The sequence below is a fragment of the Malaclemys terrapin genome, chromosome 1 (assembly GCF_027887155.1).
Source record: "Malaclemys terrapin pileata isolate rMalTer1 chromosome 1, rMalTer1.hap1, whole genome shotgun sequence".
In the NCBI taxonomy this organism is placed as follows: Eukaryota; Metazoa; Chordata; order Testudines; family Emydidae; genus Malaclemys; species Malaclemys terrapin.
The window spans coordinates 197,596,693-197,617,013 of record NC_071505.1 but is presented as its reverse complement, the minus strand read 5'-3'; the positions used below and the strand labels follow the sequence as shown (position 1 = coordinate 197,617,013).

Genomic DNA, 20,321 nt, shown 5'->3' with positions numbered 1-20,321 from the left:
AAAGCAGGACCAATCCCCAGACAGATTTTTGCCCCAGATCCCTAAATGGCCCCCTCAAGAATTGAACTCCCAACCCTGGGTTTAGCAGGCCAATGCTCAAACCACTGAACTATCCCTCCCCCCTAGCTAGAAAGTGGTCCAGTTTGTGAGTAATAATATTTGAGGTCGCAAGCTGGAGACCAGTGCAGTTGCCTTTCAAGCCTTTCTGTAATCTGCCTGCAACAATATCTAGGGTGAGAAATTACTATTTGTAACCAATTTCTTTAGTGAAACAAGCTTAGTTTGTGTGTTTGGTTTTATTTGCTTAGTAATCTGCTTTGTTCTGTTTACTATCTCTTTAACTACTTAAAATCCACCTTTTGTAGTCGATAAACTTATTTCCTGTTTATAATATAACCCAGTTTGTGCAATTCATAATTGGGGGTGCAAGAAGTTGTGCATATCTCTCTTCACATTAAGGAAGAGGGCAAATTTTATGAGCATGCGCTGTACAGCTATTTCTACACAGTGCAAGATAATATTATTTTGGGTTTGTCTCCCAAAAGGGGTGGGCACGTGAGTGCTGGAGGAGTCCTCTCACACAGAGCTGACTTCAGTCTGTATCTGTAGCAGGGTGTGACTCTACCTGTGTGTGTGTTGCAAGAGGCCAGAGAGCCTAATTCAGCAAAATGGGGAGAGGGAACCCAGGCTGGTTGAGCAGGAGAGGCTCAGTGAAATCCCAGTACATCAGGCGGTATCCATCACACTTTGTTTAAATATTAACGAGAGAGCTTAATTTTTAAAAACATGAGCGTGCTCTTTGCATCAAATGAATATTGAAATAGGAAGAGAAATGGAGTCACCAGCTCTGCCTTGCTGTCCATGCCTTAGGGATCTCCCCAAAGCCAGCTGCCGTCTGTGTCAGCTGAACTATTTGGAAATGAGTGCAGGAACATAGGGTTTGGCATATCACTTCACACCAGTGCTACATCACATCTAGACTCTGGCCTCCAGCAGTGGCCCATGCCTGAACCAGAGGGAGAGCACCCTCGCCAAAACAAAGCTACTGAATCATGCAGTGCTGGACACTGGAGGCTGGAGACCAGGCATGTCAGATTCCTTCCTGGCATCGCTGTAAAGTTAATAAATAAACTCCTGGAACAAGAGATCTGATTATTGTTGTTTTAGCTTGCGTAACTAAAGAATGTTATTAATGCTCACATAAGTGTCCTGCTCTCTTAAATCCCCTTGCTGTATTTGACCCATAACCGCCTGCAGTAATGAACTCAAAAGGTTGCCAATGCTCTGTGAAAGAGTATTTCCCCTCTGTTCATTTGAAAACATTCCCGTCCATTAATTTGAGTAAGCTTTTGTATTAACAAGAAAAAAGGAACAATCCGCTTTTATCATCTCTGCTACTACCTTAAATACCTCCATGCAAACCCTCTGCAACTCTCTTCCTTTGCACAGTCACACAGAGGTTTTTGGGGGCTGGGACAAAATTTGAAGGCCCCCACCTCTTTCCAAAAACTTTACCATCGGGATGAAAGAGTTTAAGAAGAATACTGTTGAAAACTTTAAAGGGGATTTATTATCACAAAAGACAAATCACATTAGGTGTATCTTTCTTGCTTTTTTGACGCTATCATAATTTAAGCTCATTGCAAGATCACACACTGTTGACAGCATCACTAAGACTGATATGCAGTCCTGGCCCATGGTAGATGAGAGGCAGTTTTTCTTTTTTTTTAAATCAGAGCTAACTTGCTAAAGGAGCGTTTCCCCTCAGAAGCCAAAATCGGCATTGAGTTGAAAATCCTGAGTGACACATCTGTGGGAAAACATTCCACAGTCCTTTTTCATAAATCTTCTATAATCATAGGACTGGAAGGGATCTCAAGAGGTCATCTAGTCCAGTCCCCTGCACTCATGGGTCAGAACTAAGTATTATTTAGACCATCCCTGACAGGTGTTTGTCTAACCTGCTCTTAAAAATCTCCAATGACAGAGATTCCACAACCTTCCTAGGCAATTTATTCCAGTGCTTAACCACCCTGACAGTTGGAGTTTTTTCTAATATCCAGCCTAAACCTCCCCGGCTGCAATTTAAGCCCATTGCTTCTTGTCCTATTTTTAGAGGTTAAGAAAAACAATTTTTCTCCCTCCTCCTTGTAACAACCTTTTACATATTTAACTGTTATGTCCCTTCTCAGTCTTCTCTTTTCCAGACTAAACAAACCCAATTTTTTTCAATTTTCCTTCATAGGTCATGTTTTCTAGACCTTTAATCATTTTTGTCGCTCGTCTGGACTCTCTCCAATTTGTCCATCTTTCCTGAAACGTGTGCCCAGAACTGGACACAGTACTCCAGTTGAGGCTTAATCATCGCAGAGTAGCGTGGAAGAATAACTTCTTGTGTCTTGCTTACAACACTCCTGCTAAAGTCCCAGAATGATGTTTGCTGTTTTTTGTTTTTTGTTTTTTTTGTTTTGTTTTGGCAACAGCATTACACTGACTCATATTTAGCTTGTGGTCCACTATGACCCCCAGATCCCTTTCTGCAGTGCTCCTTCCTAGGCAGTCATTTCCCATTTTATCTGTGTGCAACTCATTGTTCCTTCCTAAATGGAGTACTTTGCATTAGTCCTTATTGAATTTCATCCTATTTACTTCAGACCATTTCTCCAGTTTGTCCAGATTATTTTGAATTTTAATCCTATCCTCCAAAGCACTTGCAACCCCTCCCAGTTTGGTATTGTCCACAACTTTTTTTTTTTCTCCCTTTCACCCACTATCAAACTCCAGTCCTGTTCAGTGGGAGAGCCCAGCCACACTGGTAGAATATCCATATAGAGCTTTGCCTCTACTCAGCTACTTCTTGGAGTAGATTGAGATTGTCTATAGCGAGATATTATTTCCATAAATCAACCACATGACCCCATAGATAAGGAGTCAAAGTGGGTCAATAAGCAAAATGGCTCTAGATAATACCACTTAGACACGAATAATAGCTCCTGACACAGCTATTGCATAATAGATTTATTTCAGAAAAGGAATCATTTCAAGAGTTTTTTTTAAGAAGATGGATAAAAAAGCTCCAAGAACACATTAGGGGGACTTTGGCTTATTAGCCCGTCACATATCAGAATGCAGCCTAATGCAGCTTGCAGATCAAGACTCATACATTCTCTTCCCAGCACTGTCAGTTACCTATCGAGTAACTTGGTCAAATCACAATGTGGTGTTGTGATGACTGGGCCTACAAATTTACTCCAATTGTGAGTTTAACCGTAAAAAGTGAGTGTAAATTCGTAAGATGTCACAATAACCTAGAAGAACAAATGTTGTAACAAGTGCAAGTGTAAGAAGCTGGATTGGTCTAAACCAAAAAGGCCATGCTGATATATTCTAAAGGCTGTTAAAATTATGCTTGATAAAAGCAGGAGATGTGAAGCTTGAAGTTAATGAGCCAAAATTGGTATATTAGATATTAGGCTCAATTGCTGGACAAAATAATGAGGTGATGGAATATTCCACCCATCTCTCCCTTCCTGAGTCCTTAAAAGAGATTTTGTGGGACAAGTATGAAAAAACAAAAAGAACAGATGGAGGTTCCTGGAGCAAACATAACCCTCATGGAGGCGACACACTCACTCACTCACTATATCTCTCCTGGGACCCCAGGCCTTCTTCAGCCTAATTCTGAGGGATGTCCTGAGCAGATAGAGCCAGAGAGAGCGATCCAGATGACATCACCACCCCTAACAGCTCCAGCACAATCCCAAACTTCTTCGGGGATGAAACTGGATCGGACTTTAACAGCAGCAGCAGCTTCAAGTTGATCTTAACCAACTTCATTTCTTTTCCCCAAAAGGATAGTTATTGCCATCTCTAATACCATTTCAGAGATTGTCAAACAAGGGGGTTTGTCCTTCTAAAAACTCTCTTCAACTAAAGGGAAAAGGAACAAGGGATGTTAAAATTAAAAAAAAATTATTTAATACTTTTCATTTCAAATGCTTTAACTCTTTGCCCTTCTTTTCTGGATCTTTAAAAACATTGTGTTTGATGTGGTGCTAAGCAGACTGAGGTCTAATATACTACATTCTTTAACACTGTTTAATGTGAGACAGTGATTAGGTTATGGTAACACCTTTTGCCCATATATTCAACCTAAACTGATGCAACATTATATTAATACAGTTAAGACAACAGTGTCTGTGCCTCATTATCTCCACTTACCAGACAGGAAAAGACTGACCTACCTGTGAAAAGTGCCAGCTTGACACCTCCAAAGACAAAGTCCTGTATTTATCCAAGGAAAACAGAAAGCAATTGCAGTGAAAATTTCCACTGCTAGTGCACTTTTAACTCTGAAATGGCAGAACCCCTCCTAGAGATTGACTCTGTCTGAGCACCTCTGCCAAGTTTGCCAGTTGCTGTCTGCTACAGATGATGGTAGGTTTTTTTGCAATGTGAACAATCTGTGTACTAGGAACTAGACAAATCACCAAATGCATTCCACCGAAGTCAGTAAAAAACCAACACATGCGATATGCCAACCCGCATGTTTTTTTTCCTCCCACCTGCTTCTAAAGAAGCATGCATTAGCCCCAGCTAGATTGGATGATCGATCGCTTTGATCTAATATGGCAGTTCCTATACAAGACTAGGTTTATTTAGTGCAACGAGACCTAAGGCTCTCCCATGAATTCTCCTATATTATTGACTCTCAGGTTGGCACTCTCCTGGGCAGGCAGAGGGGCATGTGCACAGCCAGGGCGACAAGACGAAGCAGGAAGCCACGCTGACACCAGCGGGATATGGTGTGAGTCAAGCTGACATGGTGAACAAAATATGGCAAAATAGCAGCATTAGCAGGGTCTTGCTAACAGTAGGGGGCACTTTCATTCCAAACACTTCAATTCAGTTGCTCATCACATTCAGCTGAAAATCATCTTTTCTGAGAAGTATGGCATTGTTCTCTAATCAATATTTCCTTTAGAATTAATGACCCCAAAGTGTTCCTGGGCTGTGAGGCATACTTTGACACAATAAACATTCAAGAAATAAATACAGCTCCAAAGTTACCAATTGTTCCCGTACCACACACGCAGAAGTGGACCTGCATTGAAGTGAATAGCCATATTATTCTGTTAAATTATAGGGAATTCACATCTACAGAGAAAGTTCTCTCTGCTGTTTTTTCTTTCATTGTGATATAAAGAACACTCAGCAGGTTGATGCTTTGCTTGCTCAGTAACATAATTGCACATAAGGGGATGCTGGCTGGACATGGATTCATACTTGCACCTCATCAAACTGCATAAGTACATCTGGATTTTTTATGAAACCCCTCTATTGATTCAGAGAGCAAATACAGCATCTGCAGGGTGAGCTTCCCCCAACTATGTCCCTATGAGACTACCTGGAACATGAGGAGATAGGTAATCATTTGTATACCTTTCTTCTGTGACTATCAACAAGATGTCCAGTTGTGGTGGGGGCTGGGACAGGCTGTGAACATTTGCCCACCAGACATTGGAACGAGACCTGTCACTTGTTCTACAAAACAATTTAAGGCTGGTTGGTGAAACTTTGATGACTACCAACTTGGAACAGATACTGACCAACGCCTCAATCCTCTGAGCTAGAGGCTTGCAACCTGACCTGAACTTGATGGAACCCAACTACAAGGGTCAGGTTCAGGTTGGAAAACAACCAGACACCCTCAGCTCAAGTTGGGTTGTCTCTCACCTTCTCCTGCTTGTGGGGTTGGTGCAGCTGCAGCCTCTGCTCCTGCCGGCTGCTACCTCCTCGCTGTGCTGCGTTTGCTGTACAGTGAGCGTGCTGAGTCGCAGCACCTCTCACTCCACAGTGCACATAGTCCAGTAGGAGCCGGTGGCCAGCAGGAATGGGACTCGAAGCTGCCCCTGCACTGAGCCCACGGGGCAGGCGGTGACTGGAGATGGATTGCAGGCACAGGGGGTGGGGAGTGGGAAGACCCCACCAGGCCTAGTCCCAAGGAGAAGACAGTGGTGCTGACATAGGTTTGAGGGTTAGTGTCAGGTTCTGCTTAGGTCTGAGAACAACTTGACTCTCTTGGGCTTGGACTGGGCTCAGGTTAGGTTTCAAAATTAGCCCTGAGCAGACCTCTACTCTAGGGACACTTTCCCCCTATTTGTCTTTGTCACCATTAACAATATACCATGTGCATTGCTTAAATACCGTCCTTCTGCTTTACAATGATGATTTGAACTCTAAGGAACAGCAGGAATTTCACCGCAAGTTAGCATCAACCAGTTAATGTCAAACAAGTTACCCCTGGATACAGGGGTCATTGTGAAGTTCTCTGGCAGGTGTGACACAGGAGACCAGACTAGATGATCTAATGGTACCTTTTAGTCTTAAAAATCTCTGACACTAGCCTGGGGGAAGGGGTGGGCTTGAAAGCCCAAGCCACGTCTCCACAGCTCTTTTTAGCTTCCTAACATAAGCCCGTCTAGCCAGGCTGGGAGGCTCTCTCAACAGGTCTTTTGCTCAGTAATCTTTTACTACTTTGACAAACTACACGGCGGCTTGCTGTGTCTTACCTTTCTTGTGACTGAGCAAGAAAAAATCATAATTAACGATGCATGTGAGGTGAGCACTGGCCCCTCATTCTACTATACTCTTAGTGAGATTTGCATATGAAGGACTCCAGAGATAAATAGGTCATTAAAAAACTCCAGGTAAACCGTTTAGGAAAAGAAACATTTTATTGAAAAAAAAAATTACATTTTACGTATACACCATGAAAATAATTATTTGTGTTTAATCTTCATAAGAAGAGGTTAAGACTTTCACAAAAACATACACTCTGTATTACAGCATTACTCTATTTGATAACAGATTCTGGTGGCCTCTGCCCTGTTCATTTACACTGGACAGCAGTACAGCAGGATTAAATGTGCTTCAAATTAAAGTCCTACACATTGGCCTCTTCCAGATGCTACCACCTTTCGTTAAGAAGAAGAAAAAAATTACCAATTGGGTCAATATTTAAGGTTCATTTTATATATTTTAAGTAAGGCCAAACTTCAGTCCTCCTTTTCGTAGTTAATTCAGAAATCAACAGCCTGGAGAAAACACCAATGGAAGATAATTCCAAACTTCTTTTTCTCCAGCGATTGAATAAGTGAAAAGCACAGTAAAATGGCATTTAGGAAATAATGTTTCTTCATTTTCCAAAGTGAAAGTAACATAAAAAGGCTACATTTAAAATGGCGCCAACAGCAAATTGTAAGGTCACGATTCAATGGCATTAGAATATCCAGAACTTAAACCCTTCTATCACATCATCTCTCTCCTAAAATGACAAACCATACTATAGTTTTCCAATATTTTAATAAGTCAGGAGAAAATATTGTTCAATCAGTATTGAACATTTCTTGTATAAATATCAATTCTGATGGAGCCACTTGGCACTTACGGACAAAGACTTCAATCTAGCAAAGTGCTTAAGCACATGCTTAACTTTAAGCACATGAGTAGTATCACTGAAGTCAATGGAACTACTCACATGCTTAAAGTTAGGCTCATACTTAAGGGCTCTGCTAGACTATCATGTATATACATCCACAAGTGCTCTTCTACAATTGGTCATTTATTAATAGGTTCTTCAGACAAAGTAGTACTAGGCTGACAGCTGACAATGACAACTAGTATTATACTGCCTGAAACTATATCTTCTGGAACTCCCTTCCTCATAGGGATACTAGTATTATTTTGGTTCAGGAAGTTTTTTTTTTTTAAATCTGTAAATAAAGAAAAAAATACATATTAATGCCACTCAAGACTGGGAGACTTAAAAAAAGGAACCCATTAGATGCTGAAGAGTGCAGCACAATTCAAATCCAACACAGTGTTTTCGACAATGAACAGCACGGTTTATTGGGTGCCTTACATTTTTCTTGTGCAAAAACTATGAGTTCAGTGTGGCAGGTTTGCTGCAAGAACTACAATAATTTATTCTACAGAAACAGTCTAATTTTTAAACAATTCTTGTCAGATCTGGATAACGCTGACAATGCGCAACTACTGTGAAAGCAGGCACTGTGAAAGCTACTTCACACTACTTTACCTACATAATGTAGTTGTAAAAGGCAACCCTATCCAGTTCCAGTGGATCTTCCGATGACAATGACAATCACTGAACTACAAATTGTGCAACTGTGTAGTGGTTTTGCAGTGGGAGAGAGGTACTCGGTTGAAACAATCAAACTGAATTCACTTGAGAGCACTGAGATTTCAATATTGGTTAGTGATTAAACACCAAAGTTCTTCATGAAATAAGTGGGGCCCACCACACCAGCTAGCAATTCAGTATCAAGCATATCTATTCTTTCAAAATGACATAGCATTTGGGTGTGGAAGAACAGGTGATGTTAATTGTATCTTAGAGTGTTCTATTAGCCTCATACATACTATTGTAAAAGTTAAGGAATATAAAATTTAATACATTACATCTTGCAAATGCATTCTTAACCTTTAATGCATGTGGATAGCCCCATTGACATCAATAGGACCTACTTGTGCACATTAAAGTATAAGCATGCACATGACTATTTGCAGGATCAAGGCCTAAAAGTTTTTGTTGTTCTTAGAACTGGGCAAAATCCTGCCCCTAATTGTGTTATTGATTTCACTTTAGAAATATACAAAAAGAGGTGCAAATGATTGCCATATGCAAGCACCTTCCATTTATTTCCCCTATGTGAATCTAAGGGCTCATGAAAACTATGCCACTGTTAGAAGTCTCATATGGTTAGAAAGGCAGCAAGTGACCCATGAGGGCCCCAATACAGCAAAGCACATAAGCATGTGCTTTAATATCAAATGCATGATTTGCTGAATCAGGCCCTGGGGGCTGTATTTGAAAATAAAACCAAACAAACTTGGCTCTCCCTGCCTTAGGGTTCCAAGCTTCCAAGAACTGGTCCATTTCCTCCTTAAGGGCAGTGCAGATAGAGAAATAAGTGCATTTTGATACTGCCATCCCTCAGGGGCTCTATTCTCTCCTCAAGACTCATCACACATAAATTGTGCCCACAGATCCCAATGGGAGTCGGGCATGTGCACAGTAAAGCACAGAATAAAGCATACCCTCCTCTGTCCCATGTCACATGATTAGATGCTCCATCAGGTTTTTCAGTTCTTTACTATCTCTACAAAGCAGAAGTAGCACTTTCTCAGGCCTGGATACGAAAAAACTCCCAAGAGAAAACAGCTGATAAGTTCTTCCCCAGCTACTGGAAAAAGTGAGGTATTTATAAGTGTTTTTAGGAGACTGGACTGTTTCTTTAGAAAAATAAGAGAAGGGAAAGAAGACATTATTGTTTACTGTTGTCAAATAATTTCTCCAACCTGTATGTATATATGGCTGGGATATGGATACATCATCCAACATTGGACTTCAACCCTGTTTATCTATGCAGGCAGCCCCTCGCCCCTGCATGGAGGCCCTGTAAAATAAATGTAAAAAAAACGAAACCAGTTTCTTGATACTTAGAAGTGATTTGCTTTTGTCCTATTCTCCCAGCCCTAAAAATTAAACATAGAAAAAGTACATCAAGGTAAGAAATAATTGGTCTGACCGTCAAAGGTGCTGGAAACCCACAACTCCAACTGAATGGGATTTATTGGTAACTCAGCTCTTCTGAAAGTCAGGCCATGTATTAAAAAAAATGTTCGTAACACTTCAAATTACTACAACTTGCTGGCCAAAAAAACCCTTCACTTTTCTCCATCCACACTGTTTGTCTATTTTTGCATTCCACTCTGCATGGGCAGCTAAACAAAGCCAGCCAGCTTCACAGTCCGTTTTAGTTCAGTCATGTTAACTTTGATTCTCTTGACTCATCTCAACATCTCTGAGACATGTTTAAATCAAAATCCATACGTTTCTAACTTACCCCAGCTTTATTTATTAGTACTGTTAATGCAACTCAAAACTGAAATTTGGGACTACTGATGTTTAAAAAAAAAAATCAATGCACAAATTACAGTGGGCTGGGCAGCAACATTTGGCCCTTTATCTACTGTACTACTGCACCCCTCCACAATTAAGCATATAAGCCTTTCTGTAGCAAGAACAAAATGCACGAGAGCCAACCAGAATAGACACAAACACTATCAAAGCCGACATTTTCACCAGAAATTAAAACCATTACCATTACATAGCACTCTGTTTGTCTGGCATAAAATTCATTTACTTATTTTATATGCCTCAAGGACAATCTTTAAGAGATGTAAACATATAACAGGGTCATCTATTCAATACGAAACACCACACAAATGTCAAGTACATAGAAAGTTAACTTGTAAATATTTCTCTAACAATTTAGAACTAAAAAAATATTACTTCAAAGGCATATTTTATTTATTTGTAATCTGTCCAGGGCTGTTGGGGTTGTACTATCCCTACCATGTCATAGCCACCTTCTGCTCTCCTCCCTCACAATGTTACGTTCCTGGAAGAGGCAGATATGATGTGGCTAGGACTTGACGCCACAGTGCTGTCTATAAAAATATAATTCGTAAGTCTTTCTGCTCCCATTCTGAAGGCCTGCACAGCCAGCCCCCAAATTCTGCATTTTCCCCCCACTGCAACTAAAACTTTAACACATATACACAGTACATATGCTACATTCTTCTAGACACAGATTTTTCTAAAAAGCAATGCAACAACAAAGGCAATACGTACGTTATACAGGTAATTTCAGTGATAACATATGGCACAGCCTTCAAATATTGTTGGTATTTTCTTCAGTGTGCTTCCTTATTCTCTACAAATTCAGGGATTTTTTTGCCTCAAGACCTGTGGTTGCTCCCAGAGGCACCAATTGAGCAATATGTATCCTTATTCAGGAAAGTACTTCAGACACATGCTTAACTGTACATATATGTTTACATCCCATTTACTTAAAGTTAAGCATGTAAGTGTTTTCCTGAATCAAGGCCAGAGTGAGCTTGTAGCTGGAGCAACAAGTGCCAATTCATAGGATCTTTTTTTTGGTATCACTATCGAGGCCTGGGATTGGTTTCCTGGTTAACTGTATGGAAGATGTGGGGCTGCTATACAGCTTATATGTTCTTCTCTTCTGGCTAGTTTCTTTTTGACTTAATTTAAATGATGAGCAACTAGCTTGGGATCTCATTCTGAAGAAAACATACGTTAAAAACAACAGATTTCCTGTAAGATCTGTCTTCAAGGCTCTTCTTTGGTAAAATAAGTACCCATTTTCATGTTTCTGATAAGCATCAGGCCATCCTGTTTACCTTAAATCTTCTAATATAAATGTGCATAAACTCACCGATTGACCCAAATATTTAAAAGTAAGAGATTTCTAGTTTCAAAGCTTAACAACTATTGCAGACTTAAAATTTCAAGTTGCTGTGCACAGCAAATAATTTATTTCAGAATGCTATGGAACAGAAAACTGTCCTCAAATAAAGGGACTCATTTGTCAATAGTTAACACCAAGAGGAGAGCAGAAAAATGTATTTTCAAAAGCCATTTTTCTTTTGAAAATATTCTACTCTAAATATTTAATTAATAAATCTGTTCCATTGACTTAAGTAGGCGTTGAAAGATACTCCAACAATGAAAAGCTGCAATCTGATTTAAGAGAAATGATTTGTTTAGTGTTGAAGCTTCAGTCAAGAAACATTTTGGTTTCTAAGTAGCTGGACTATGTGTTAGTTTATACCAGCGTCTAACTCAACTTTTTAAAGGGCTATAGGGGAGCCATTGTTTCATTTAATTGGGGGGCACCAATTTCATTTGGCTAAGTGACCAAATCAGCCTCTCTGACTGGCACCGGCATTTTTCAGAAGTGACTTCTTTAATAGAGGAACTCCCATGTTTCTCACTAAACTGGATGTCTGCCTTCTTCCACTCACAGAACAGCCCGAATGTGTAAATTATGCCGTATGGATACAGGCCAGGGGACCTGACCTGGCACTGCACTCCCTTCCATTTCACTGCTCAAGAAGCAGACCAAGGAATGAACTGTGGTTCTTGTTCTGGAGCCCCTAATCCCTGATGAGGGCAAAATACTCTCTCACCTAAGCTTTCAGTAGCACGTATATGGGAATAGAGATGCAGAATGCCAGAGTCACTTTTCAATTGGAACATGTAGGTTTCCCACAGGCAGTTATGGAGCTAAACTTCCTCTATAAATCAGTCTAGCAACCTCGAATCACTAACGCCATCTCCTCTCCATTAGTGAGCTTTAACCCGTAACCTTCCAGCAAGTTCCTGCTGCTATGAAAGTTATTCAAAGAAATGCGCAGAAGACAGGCCTCTTATTCCTGCCCCCTCCCCCAATCCTGTGGTTTTATATTGGGACCATTTAGGTGCCCAAACGTGGGCTTTCCCCTTATCCACCCAAGCTTTAGATCAGATACTAATCAAATCTTAATCAAATCCACTTACTCAGGAACACTGCCGAACTGTTCTTGTTTTGTTTAATTCTGAAATGGTCAACTTATTCAAAAATAGGAGCTAACAATTTTTATGCACAACATATTAACGTAGACATTTTTATTACAATCTTTCTTGCCACATATTGTCAAATAAAATAGACTAACACAATCACTATAACAGTATCAGACAACAAATTAACATCAACCAATCCAGATACGTATAGGATACTCTTAACAAGGCAGTATTTTTAGCTAGAAACCTTGGTCCTCCGATTCTTTTGTATGGTATGTTGATTATAGATTTCTTGCGTTTTAAATAGAAATCAGCAAATGAACATCTACATTACCAATTTTAATGCAGATTTTTAAAACGTGTATGTATGCCAAGCATGAATAAACTTCCACAACACTTTTTAAAAATAAAAAACTTTAAAGTGTCGTTATGCATGTATCTTCCAAGGAAGTCAGCAGAAGTTTTATGCATAAAAAGGTTGGGTTCCAGCCAGAATAGACTAGATAATTAATTTTTAAGAGAGTTTTGGTCCATTCTGCATAAGGCTCCACAAATAAGTGAAACTATAATAATCAAAATGGCTGCACACAAAGAAATTCATTACAGAAAATGGGTTCAAACACAATTTAATTAGCTCAAGTAACACCAGCCTTCCATTTTGTTGACAGATGAAAATTACTGAACAGAATGATTGAATCTACTGCTCTCTGCCAAGTTGCTTGTACCTCTGCAGTCATTGGAGACATTCATTTTAGTTTGACAGCTTTTCTTTGGATAAGGATCTGCAAGTGGATAAGACTTGACCCCTGTGATAGATTCATTTCCTTTAAATGGATAATGGGCAACTGTGCTAAAGGCCAGAGTGAATATTGAGCCGTTTCCTAGCTGCTCTGGAAGTACGTATAATTTCTGTATCAGTTACATCCAAGAGAAAAGAAGAGGGAATAAAAGAATGATTGGATATGATTGTGTTGAGTTTGTGCAGTGTGGCACATACAGTTTGTTCTAAGAACACTAGGAAAAAGTGCTGCATAACATTTCACTAGTAAAAATGCCTGCAAGTTATATGAATTGCTTTAACATTTAAAAATACCTTTGTCCATATGTTATGACTACAATGTACAATGTTACAAGGTAACTACAATGTGCACTTACAGTCAGTTTCTCAATGCTTCTTCAATTATTAGACATTGAGCCTGCTTCTGCAGCTGATGATCTAATTAAAGTCCCGGAAAGAATATCATTGACTTCAATGGGAGTTCATTCAGATATCATACAAGCATCTCCCACTGACTTCAACAGAAGATGGTAGAATGCAGTGGCTGCAAATTGTGGCCAGTTCATAACTGAACTTCTCCAAGTTCAATTCTGCATTTTAATGTCTTTACTTTCCCTCTGCTTTCCTGTGGGTATTGTGTCAGTTCATCACAGGTATTAAACTAGAAGGGCATTACTGGAGGGGACGGGGGACGAGGAGAGTCCACCTTCCTCTGAAGCATCCGGCATAGGCCACTCCTGAATATCTGATTTAGACCACAGGTCCAAGCTGATATGGCAAGTCACAGGCACCTCTTATTAGCTTGCCTCTGTTCTGCTTCATAGGAAAATTCATTTTGGCTAAGTTTTACAGATAAAAATTCTGTATTGAATTATTGTCATTTAACTTATTAACCCCTTTCATGGAATCTATTATTCCATTTTCCATATTAACCCCTCCCTTTTTCCAGAAGCACAAACCAATGTATTTGCTCCTAAACACCAGAAGAGACTCCTTTTGTACCATCTTATCGCAAGCTTGCCATAAATATGCTCTCTTGATGGCAAGAAGCTTGGATCTGTATTGTTACTGCTACTTTTCAAAAAAGAAGAGGATTATGAACCTCTCTCTTTGACCCCCTGACATGACGAACAGGAATTTCTCACTAAGCTATGGAAAAGCTGAAAATGCTGTAGGATCTAGTCCTATAAGTTTAACACTGTGAGGCTATTTAAAGAATCATTGTGTGAAGAGATGGAGCAACAGTCTGTTGATCATAGCTTCCCAGGTCTATGGGAATGACTGCAAATGTCAACATGAAATGTTATGAGTTTAAAACAGTGAAATAAAAAAGGTTTATGCTTATAGTTATCCCTGGGGTGGGCTACATGGCCACTAAGTGATTAGCACACTTGGTAGTGGTAAAAATGTATTTGTGTTGAAAAATAAGTAGAAAGCCCTTGGAGTTGTATTACTGAAATATAATTTTTATTTAAAAGCTACGCTCTCTCATTTGAAAGTTGATTACATTTCCCATGCAGCTTCCACAGCAAACATTGTATGATAAAGAGGGCAGTTTTTATGTAATAAAGATGAGTTTTTAAACATATGGGAATTAGCCATTAGCTAGAAGGAAAACAGCTTTAAACTATTTAAACATACGGTGCTGAGGACTTTGAATGCTAGACAACAGCCATAAGCTCATGCGCTGAAGGAGACTGCTATGCTTTATTCCTATTACCAGAATTATTATTGCTAGGAAGTTATTTCATGGTGGAGGTTATTGTAAATTGTGGCAATACAGTCAAGTTTACTAAGTAATTTCCAGGTTCTTTTGTGTGTTTCTTATGTCAGAAGAGCAAATTTTTAACTTTTAATTGCTGAGTGCATTGGAGATGATAAAGTATTAGCCACTTAGAGCAAAAGCTGAGAGTTCTTCTCTTAAACTTACTGCAAAATGCATTAGCATCTTGCGTGTTATTTGCTTCAGAGATGCTGAAAGAGAGAGATTTAAGAAATCTATTAAAATTGGAAAACTTCCACTCTATTAAAAAGAAAAACATTAAATCTGTTTGGCCTAAAATTAGTGATACCTGTGTAAATTCTCTCCCTGAGGTCTGCTAGTAGAAACAAAATCGGGGCTCCGATGGCAGAAAGTCCACTTGGATGTTGGATGAACAAAGACTACAGTGGCACAATCTACCTACAACCCAAGCACTGCTGAGGGACCTAGACCTAGCCAGTTGACACAGCTTAGTAAGACCTAGCCAGTTGACACAGCTTAGTAACTGGGCAGGGCTGGCCAGGAAGAAGTTTCTGGGAAGGCACCCAGGAAACACACAGATCAAATGCTTTTTCTGGGCAGCCTCAGGCAGAGGATGGGACTTAAACTACCCTCCTTTTAGCATCTCCCTCGGTGCACAACTGCTCCCTGCTACTGCAAGAGGGTGCAATTTGTATCTGTGTCCCCTAGGATGAACAAATCAAGCTCACAGACTGTGTTTTCAGGTTTGGGCACATACAATACACTAGGACTCATTCTCACAGGTGCAGAGAACTTGCAATGCCTGTTGAAGTCAAGAGGAGTTGCAGGTGGTCAACATCTCTCAGGAATATCCTCACTGCCTAATCAGCACCCAGAATATAGAAATTGTCAAGAAACTCATTCTGAGAGCACTTCAGGGAACAGGATTTCGGTACAAAAAAGTTAACCAATAAAAATTCCCCAGTTGCCTCCATGGAAGGAGGGAAAAAACTAGATCAAGAGGAACTTTATACTGAAGTGCTTCGGTACTATGGATGATAATAAGCAGTCTCATAGATTCTTAGATACATTCGAACATCCTGCAACACACATTAAAAAAAAATTGCTATTTGTTTTGGAGAGCAAGCATAAAATAATTCAGTAAAATTCAGATCATGAAACTGTCTGAAGAATGGCATTATGAACCAACTAATCTCTCTACTTATGTCTGCAGGCAAGTGTAGGCAACTGTTCACTATTTAGTGCTTTACTGATGACACTGTTGTACAGTGCTCATTTTTGTTAAGCAGGTGCACCCTCTGAGGTTTCTAAATTGAACCATCCATGAAGGGTAAAATGCCCTCAACAAATAATGAATGCTGTCAGTATCCCAATGACTTGCTATCCGTTAGAATACTAACAGGGTTACTTTTACAAAAGGTAGCCACATCGTCTTCCTTTCTTAAAGAAGCTTTGTCTTGAAGTCTTAATAAAAAAAAGAATTAAATCTGGTCCCAGAGGTAGAATTACAAATTTCTACTTGGTGCTACTGACTGGCTAATTAGATTAGTAACGCTGGTCTTTTCTGGAGTGGAACATGGGGACAAAGTGATGTGGATACTTGTGGTCACTGGAAATAAAGGGATTAGCGCCTATAGAAATTGGAATCACATATTCATTCACAGGCTAGAAACAGGAAAAGTTATTAGCAACATGAAGTTATACTTCAAGACCTCTTCAGAGCACCTAATGCTAAATATCTCCAAACTGCTCCCCATACACAGCCTGAAGTTGTGTGCAATTTCAACCCTACTGAGTTTCATAGAAGTCAAGATAGTGAATACCACAATAAGCTGCCAAATGCCTTCAGCTAAGGGAGTAGGTAGCTAGTGAAATTGGCACTAGATGCTTTGCTACAACATATATGCCAGTCAGTCATTCCACTAGCAAATTCATACCCAAAAACTTTCGCGAGGCAGGAACCTGTGTATTCTCTTGCCTATGGTACACAGACTGAGTGAATTTGACAGCCATTTTGATATCTGCGAGTAAGTTTTACTACTCACTTTTTCCCCCCCCTTAAACCAAGCAAGGTCAGCACATATGTTTGATTGTGGATATCTGCCTATGCAGGGCACTATTTCATGGAAGTCAGGTTTCTGTCACAGATCTAAGGCAAACATTACAATTTACAGGAAAGAAAAAGAGGACATCAATACATTGTGCGTCATTGGGAGACATACAGCCTTTATAATTCAGTAGCTTTTATTATTATCTCCGGGTTTTCTATGTCCTTTTTGCTTTGGACCATTCTCAATTCCAGCTGGGCTGGGCTAGGTTTGTTTCCTTTTCCAGCGTGTGCTAAAAGAAGATATTGAAGTGTCAATAATAAACAAACAAACACACACAGACACACGAATGAATAACGTTTCTGTCCTGTCCCCATCATCACTTTTTTCTCTTCTCATCCACTGTGCTACCACTGCCCATTGCCTCCACCTGAGGGTATACAGCACATTGTTGTTTCCCCCTCCCTCCATCTCAGGTACTTCTGCAGCTCCACCATTATTTAGAGACTGATCCTAAGAAGTTCTGAGGGCCCTCAACTCCTCTTTGGATCTTACTGCGACTCGAGGGAGCTCAGCAACTTGTATTCTAGGTGACAGGGACCAGGCTGTGTGGCAGTATAGTAAAACAAGATTACTTATGTGCTTCCAGCTGGTGTTTTTAATTCCCCTTCCCAAGAGAAGACAGTTTGAAGAATAATTTATTGAACTAGCATAAGACAGAAATTCACCACTCATTAATATTTGAGGAATCCATCCCAGTCCTAACATACACAGAAAAGGGTAACTGAGGCAGCTGGTGCATCCAAAAATGGAAAGGTGAGACTCCCTTGTCCATTACACTCAGCATTTTCCTCAAATTCTCCCACTCTTGCTCTAATAGTAATGCAGTCCCACCACAGGTGCAGCACTACTATCTACTGGTCAGCGCATTTTTACCACTGTCATCTAGAATAGGGTTAGAGGACACAGCAGTAAAACCATCGGTGCTAGAATTCCCTAAATTCTGTTTTGTGGATGTTGTCTAATAATAGGCCACATTTAGTGCTGAAAACAACTTTCCAGAATGTTTATTCCAATGAGGATGTGAACAGAGTAAATTCAGGAACAGGGTGTAAAATGATTACCCTTTGCACACTTGATGGTCCTTTGCAGAACATGCTGCATAGCTGATACAGTCTTTTCACATGCCACCTGCAATTAAAAATAAATATATGTTTAGGCTTACCAACATTCCAATCATAAGAACATAAGAATGGCCATACTGGGTCAGTCCAAAGGTCCATCCAGCCCAGTATCCTGTCTACCGACAGTGATCAATGCCAGGTGCCCCAGAGGGAGTGAACCTAGCAGGTAATGATCAAGTGATCTCTCTCCTGCCATCCATCTCCATTCTCTGACAAACAGAGGCTAGGGACACCATTCCTTACCCATCCTGGCTAATAGCCATTAATGGACTTAACCTCCATGAATTTATCCAGTTCTCTTTTAAACACTGTTATAGTCCTAGCCTTCACAACCTCCTCAGGTAAGGAGTTCCACAAGTTGACTGTGCACTGTGTGAAGAAGAACTTCCTTTTATTTGTTTTAAACCTGCTGCCCATTAATTTCATTTGGTGGCCCCTAGTTCTTATATTATGGGAACAAGTAAATAACTTTTCCTTATTCACTTTCTCCATGCCACTCATGATTTTATATCTCTCTATCATATCCCCCCTTAGTCTCCTCTTTTCCAAACTGAAGAGTCCTGGCCTCCTTAATCTCTCCTCATATGGGACCCGTTCCAAACCCCTAATCATTTTAGTTGCCCTTCTCTGAACCTTTTCTAATGCTAGTATATCTTTTTTGAGATGAGAGACCATATCTGTATGCAGTATTCAAGATGTGGGCGTACCATGGATTTATATATGGGCAATAAGATATTCTCCATCTTATTTTCTATCCCTTTTTTAATGATTCCTAACATCCTGTTTGCTTTTTTGACTGCCTCTGCACACTGCGTGGACGTCTTCAGAGAACTATCCACAATGACTCCAAGATCTCTTTCCTGATCAGTTGTAGCTAAATTAGCCCCCATCATATTGTATATATAGTTGGGGTTATTTTTTCCAGTGTCCATTACTTTACATTTATCCACATTAAATTTCATTTGCCATTTTGTTGCCCAATCACTTAGTTTTGTGAAGTTCTTCACAGTCTGCTTTGGTCTTAACTACCTTGAGCAGTTTAGTATCATCTGCAAACTTTGCCACCTCACTGTTTACCCCTTTCTCCAGATCATTTATGAATAAGTTGAATAGGATTGGTCCTAGGACTGACCCTTGGGGAACACCACTAGTTATCCCTCTCCATTCTGAGAAATTTACCATTTATTCCTACCCTTTGTTCCCTGTCTTTTAACCAGTTCTCAATCCATGACAGGATCTTCCCTCTTATCCCATGACAACTTAATTTACTTAAGAGCCTTTGGTGAGGGACTTTGTCAAAGGCTTTCTGGAAATCTAAGTACACTATGTCCATTGGATCCCCCTTGTCCACATGTTTGTTGACCCCTTCAAAGAAATCTAATAGATTATTAAGTCATGATTTCCCTTTACAGAAACCATGTTGACTTTTGCCCAACAATTTATGTTCTTCTATGCATCTGACAATTTTATTCTTTACTATTCTTTCAACTAATTTGCCTGGTACTGATGTTAGACTTACCGGTCTGTAATTGCCAGGATCACCTCTAGAACCCTTTTTAAATATTGGCATTACCTTAGCTATCTTCCAGTCATTGGGTACAGAAGCTGATTTAAAGGACAGGTTACAAACCATAGTTAATAGTTCCGCAATTTCACATTTGAGTTCTTTCAGAACTCTTGGGTGAATGCCATCTGGTCCCGATGACTTGTTAATGTTAAGTTTATCAATTAATTCCAAAACCTCCTCTAGTGGCACTTCAGTCTGTGACAGTTCCTCAGATTTGTCACCTACAAAAGCTGGCTCAGGTTTGGGAATCTCCTTAACATCCTCAGCTGTGATGACTGAAGCAAAGAATTCATTTAGTTTCTCCGCAATTACTTTATCATCTTTAAGTGCTCCTTTTGTATCTCGATCGTCCGGGGGCCCCACTGGTTGTTTAGCAGGCTTCCTGCTTCTGATGTACTTAAACATGTTGTTATTACCTTTTGAGCTTTTGGCTAGCCGTTCTTCAAACTCCTTTTTAAAAGTTGACTTTTTATCTCTCACTGCTTCTTTTACGTGGTTGGTAAGCCCATGGTGGCTCTTTTTTAGTTCTTTTACTGTTTC

The 20,321-nt window shown here is 39.9% G+C and overlaps 1 protein-coding gene across 1 annotated transcript in view; it reads right to left on the bottom strand.

Annotated features, from left to right (window-relative positions):
* Positions 1-6,718: 6,718 nt before the first annotated feature.
* The window catches only part of PDXK (pyridoxal kinase), an 87,208-nt gene continuing 73,605 nt past the window's right edge, over positions 6,719-20,321 (bottom strand). The window contains exons 10-11 of the mRNA XM_054005224.1: positions 18,155-18,221; positions 6,719-17,322 (exon numbers count right to left, since the gene is read on the bottom strand). Of these exons, the coding sequence (XP_053861199.1) occupies positions 17,210-17,322; positions 18,155-18,221 (180 nt within the window). The 3' untranslated portion in view covers positions 6,719-17,209. The remainder of the gene's footprint in view (positions 17,323-18,154; positions 18,222-20,321) is intronic.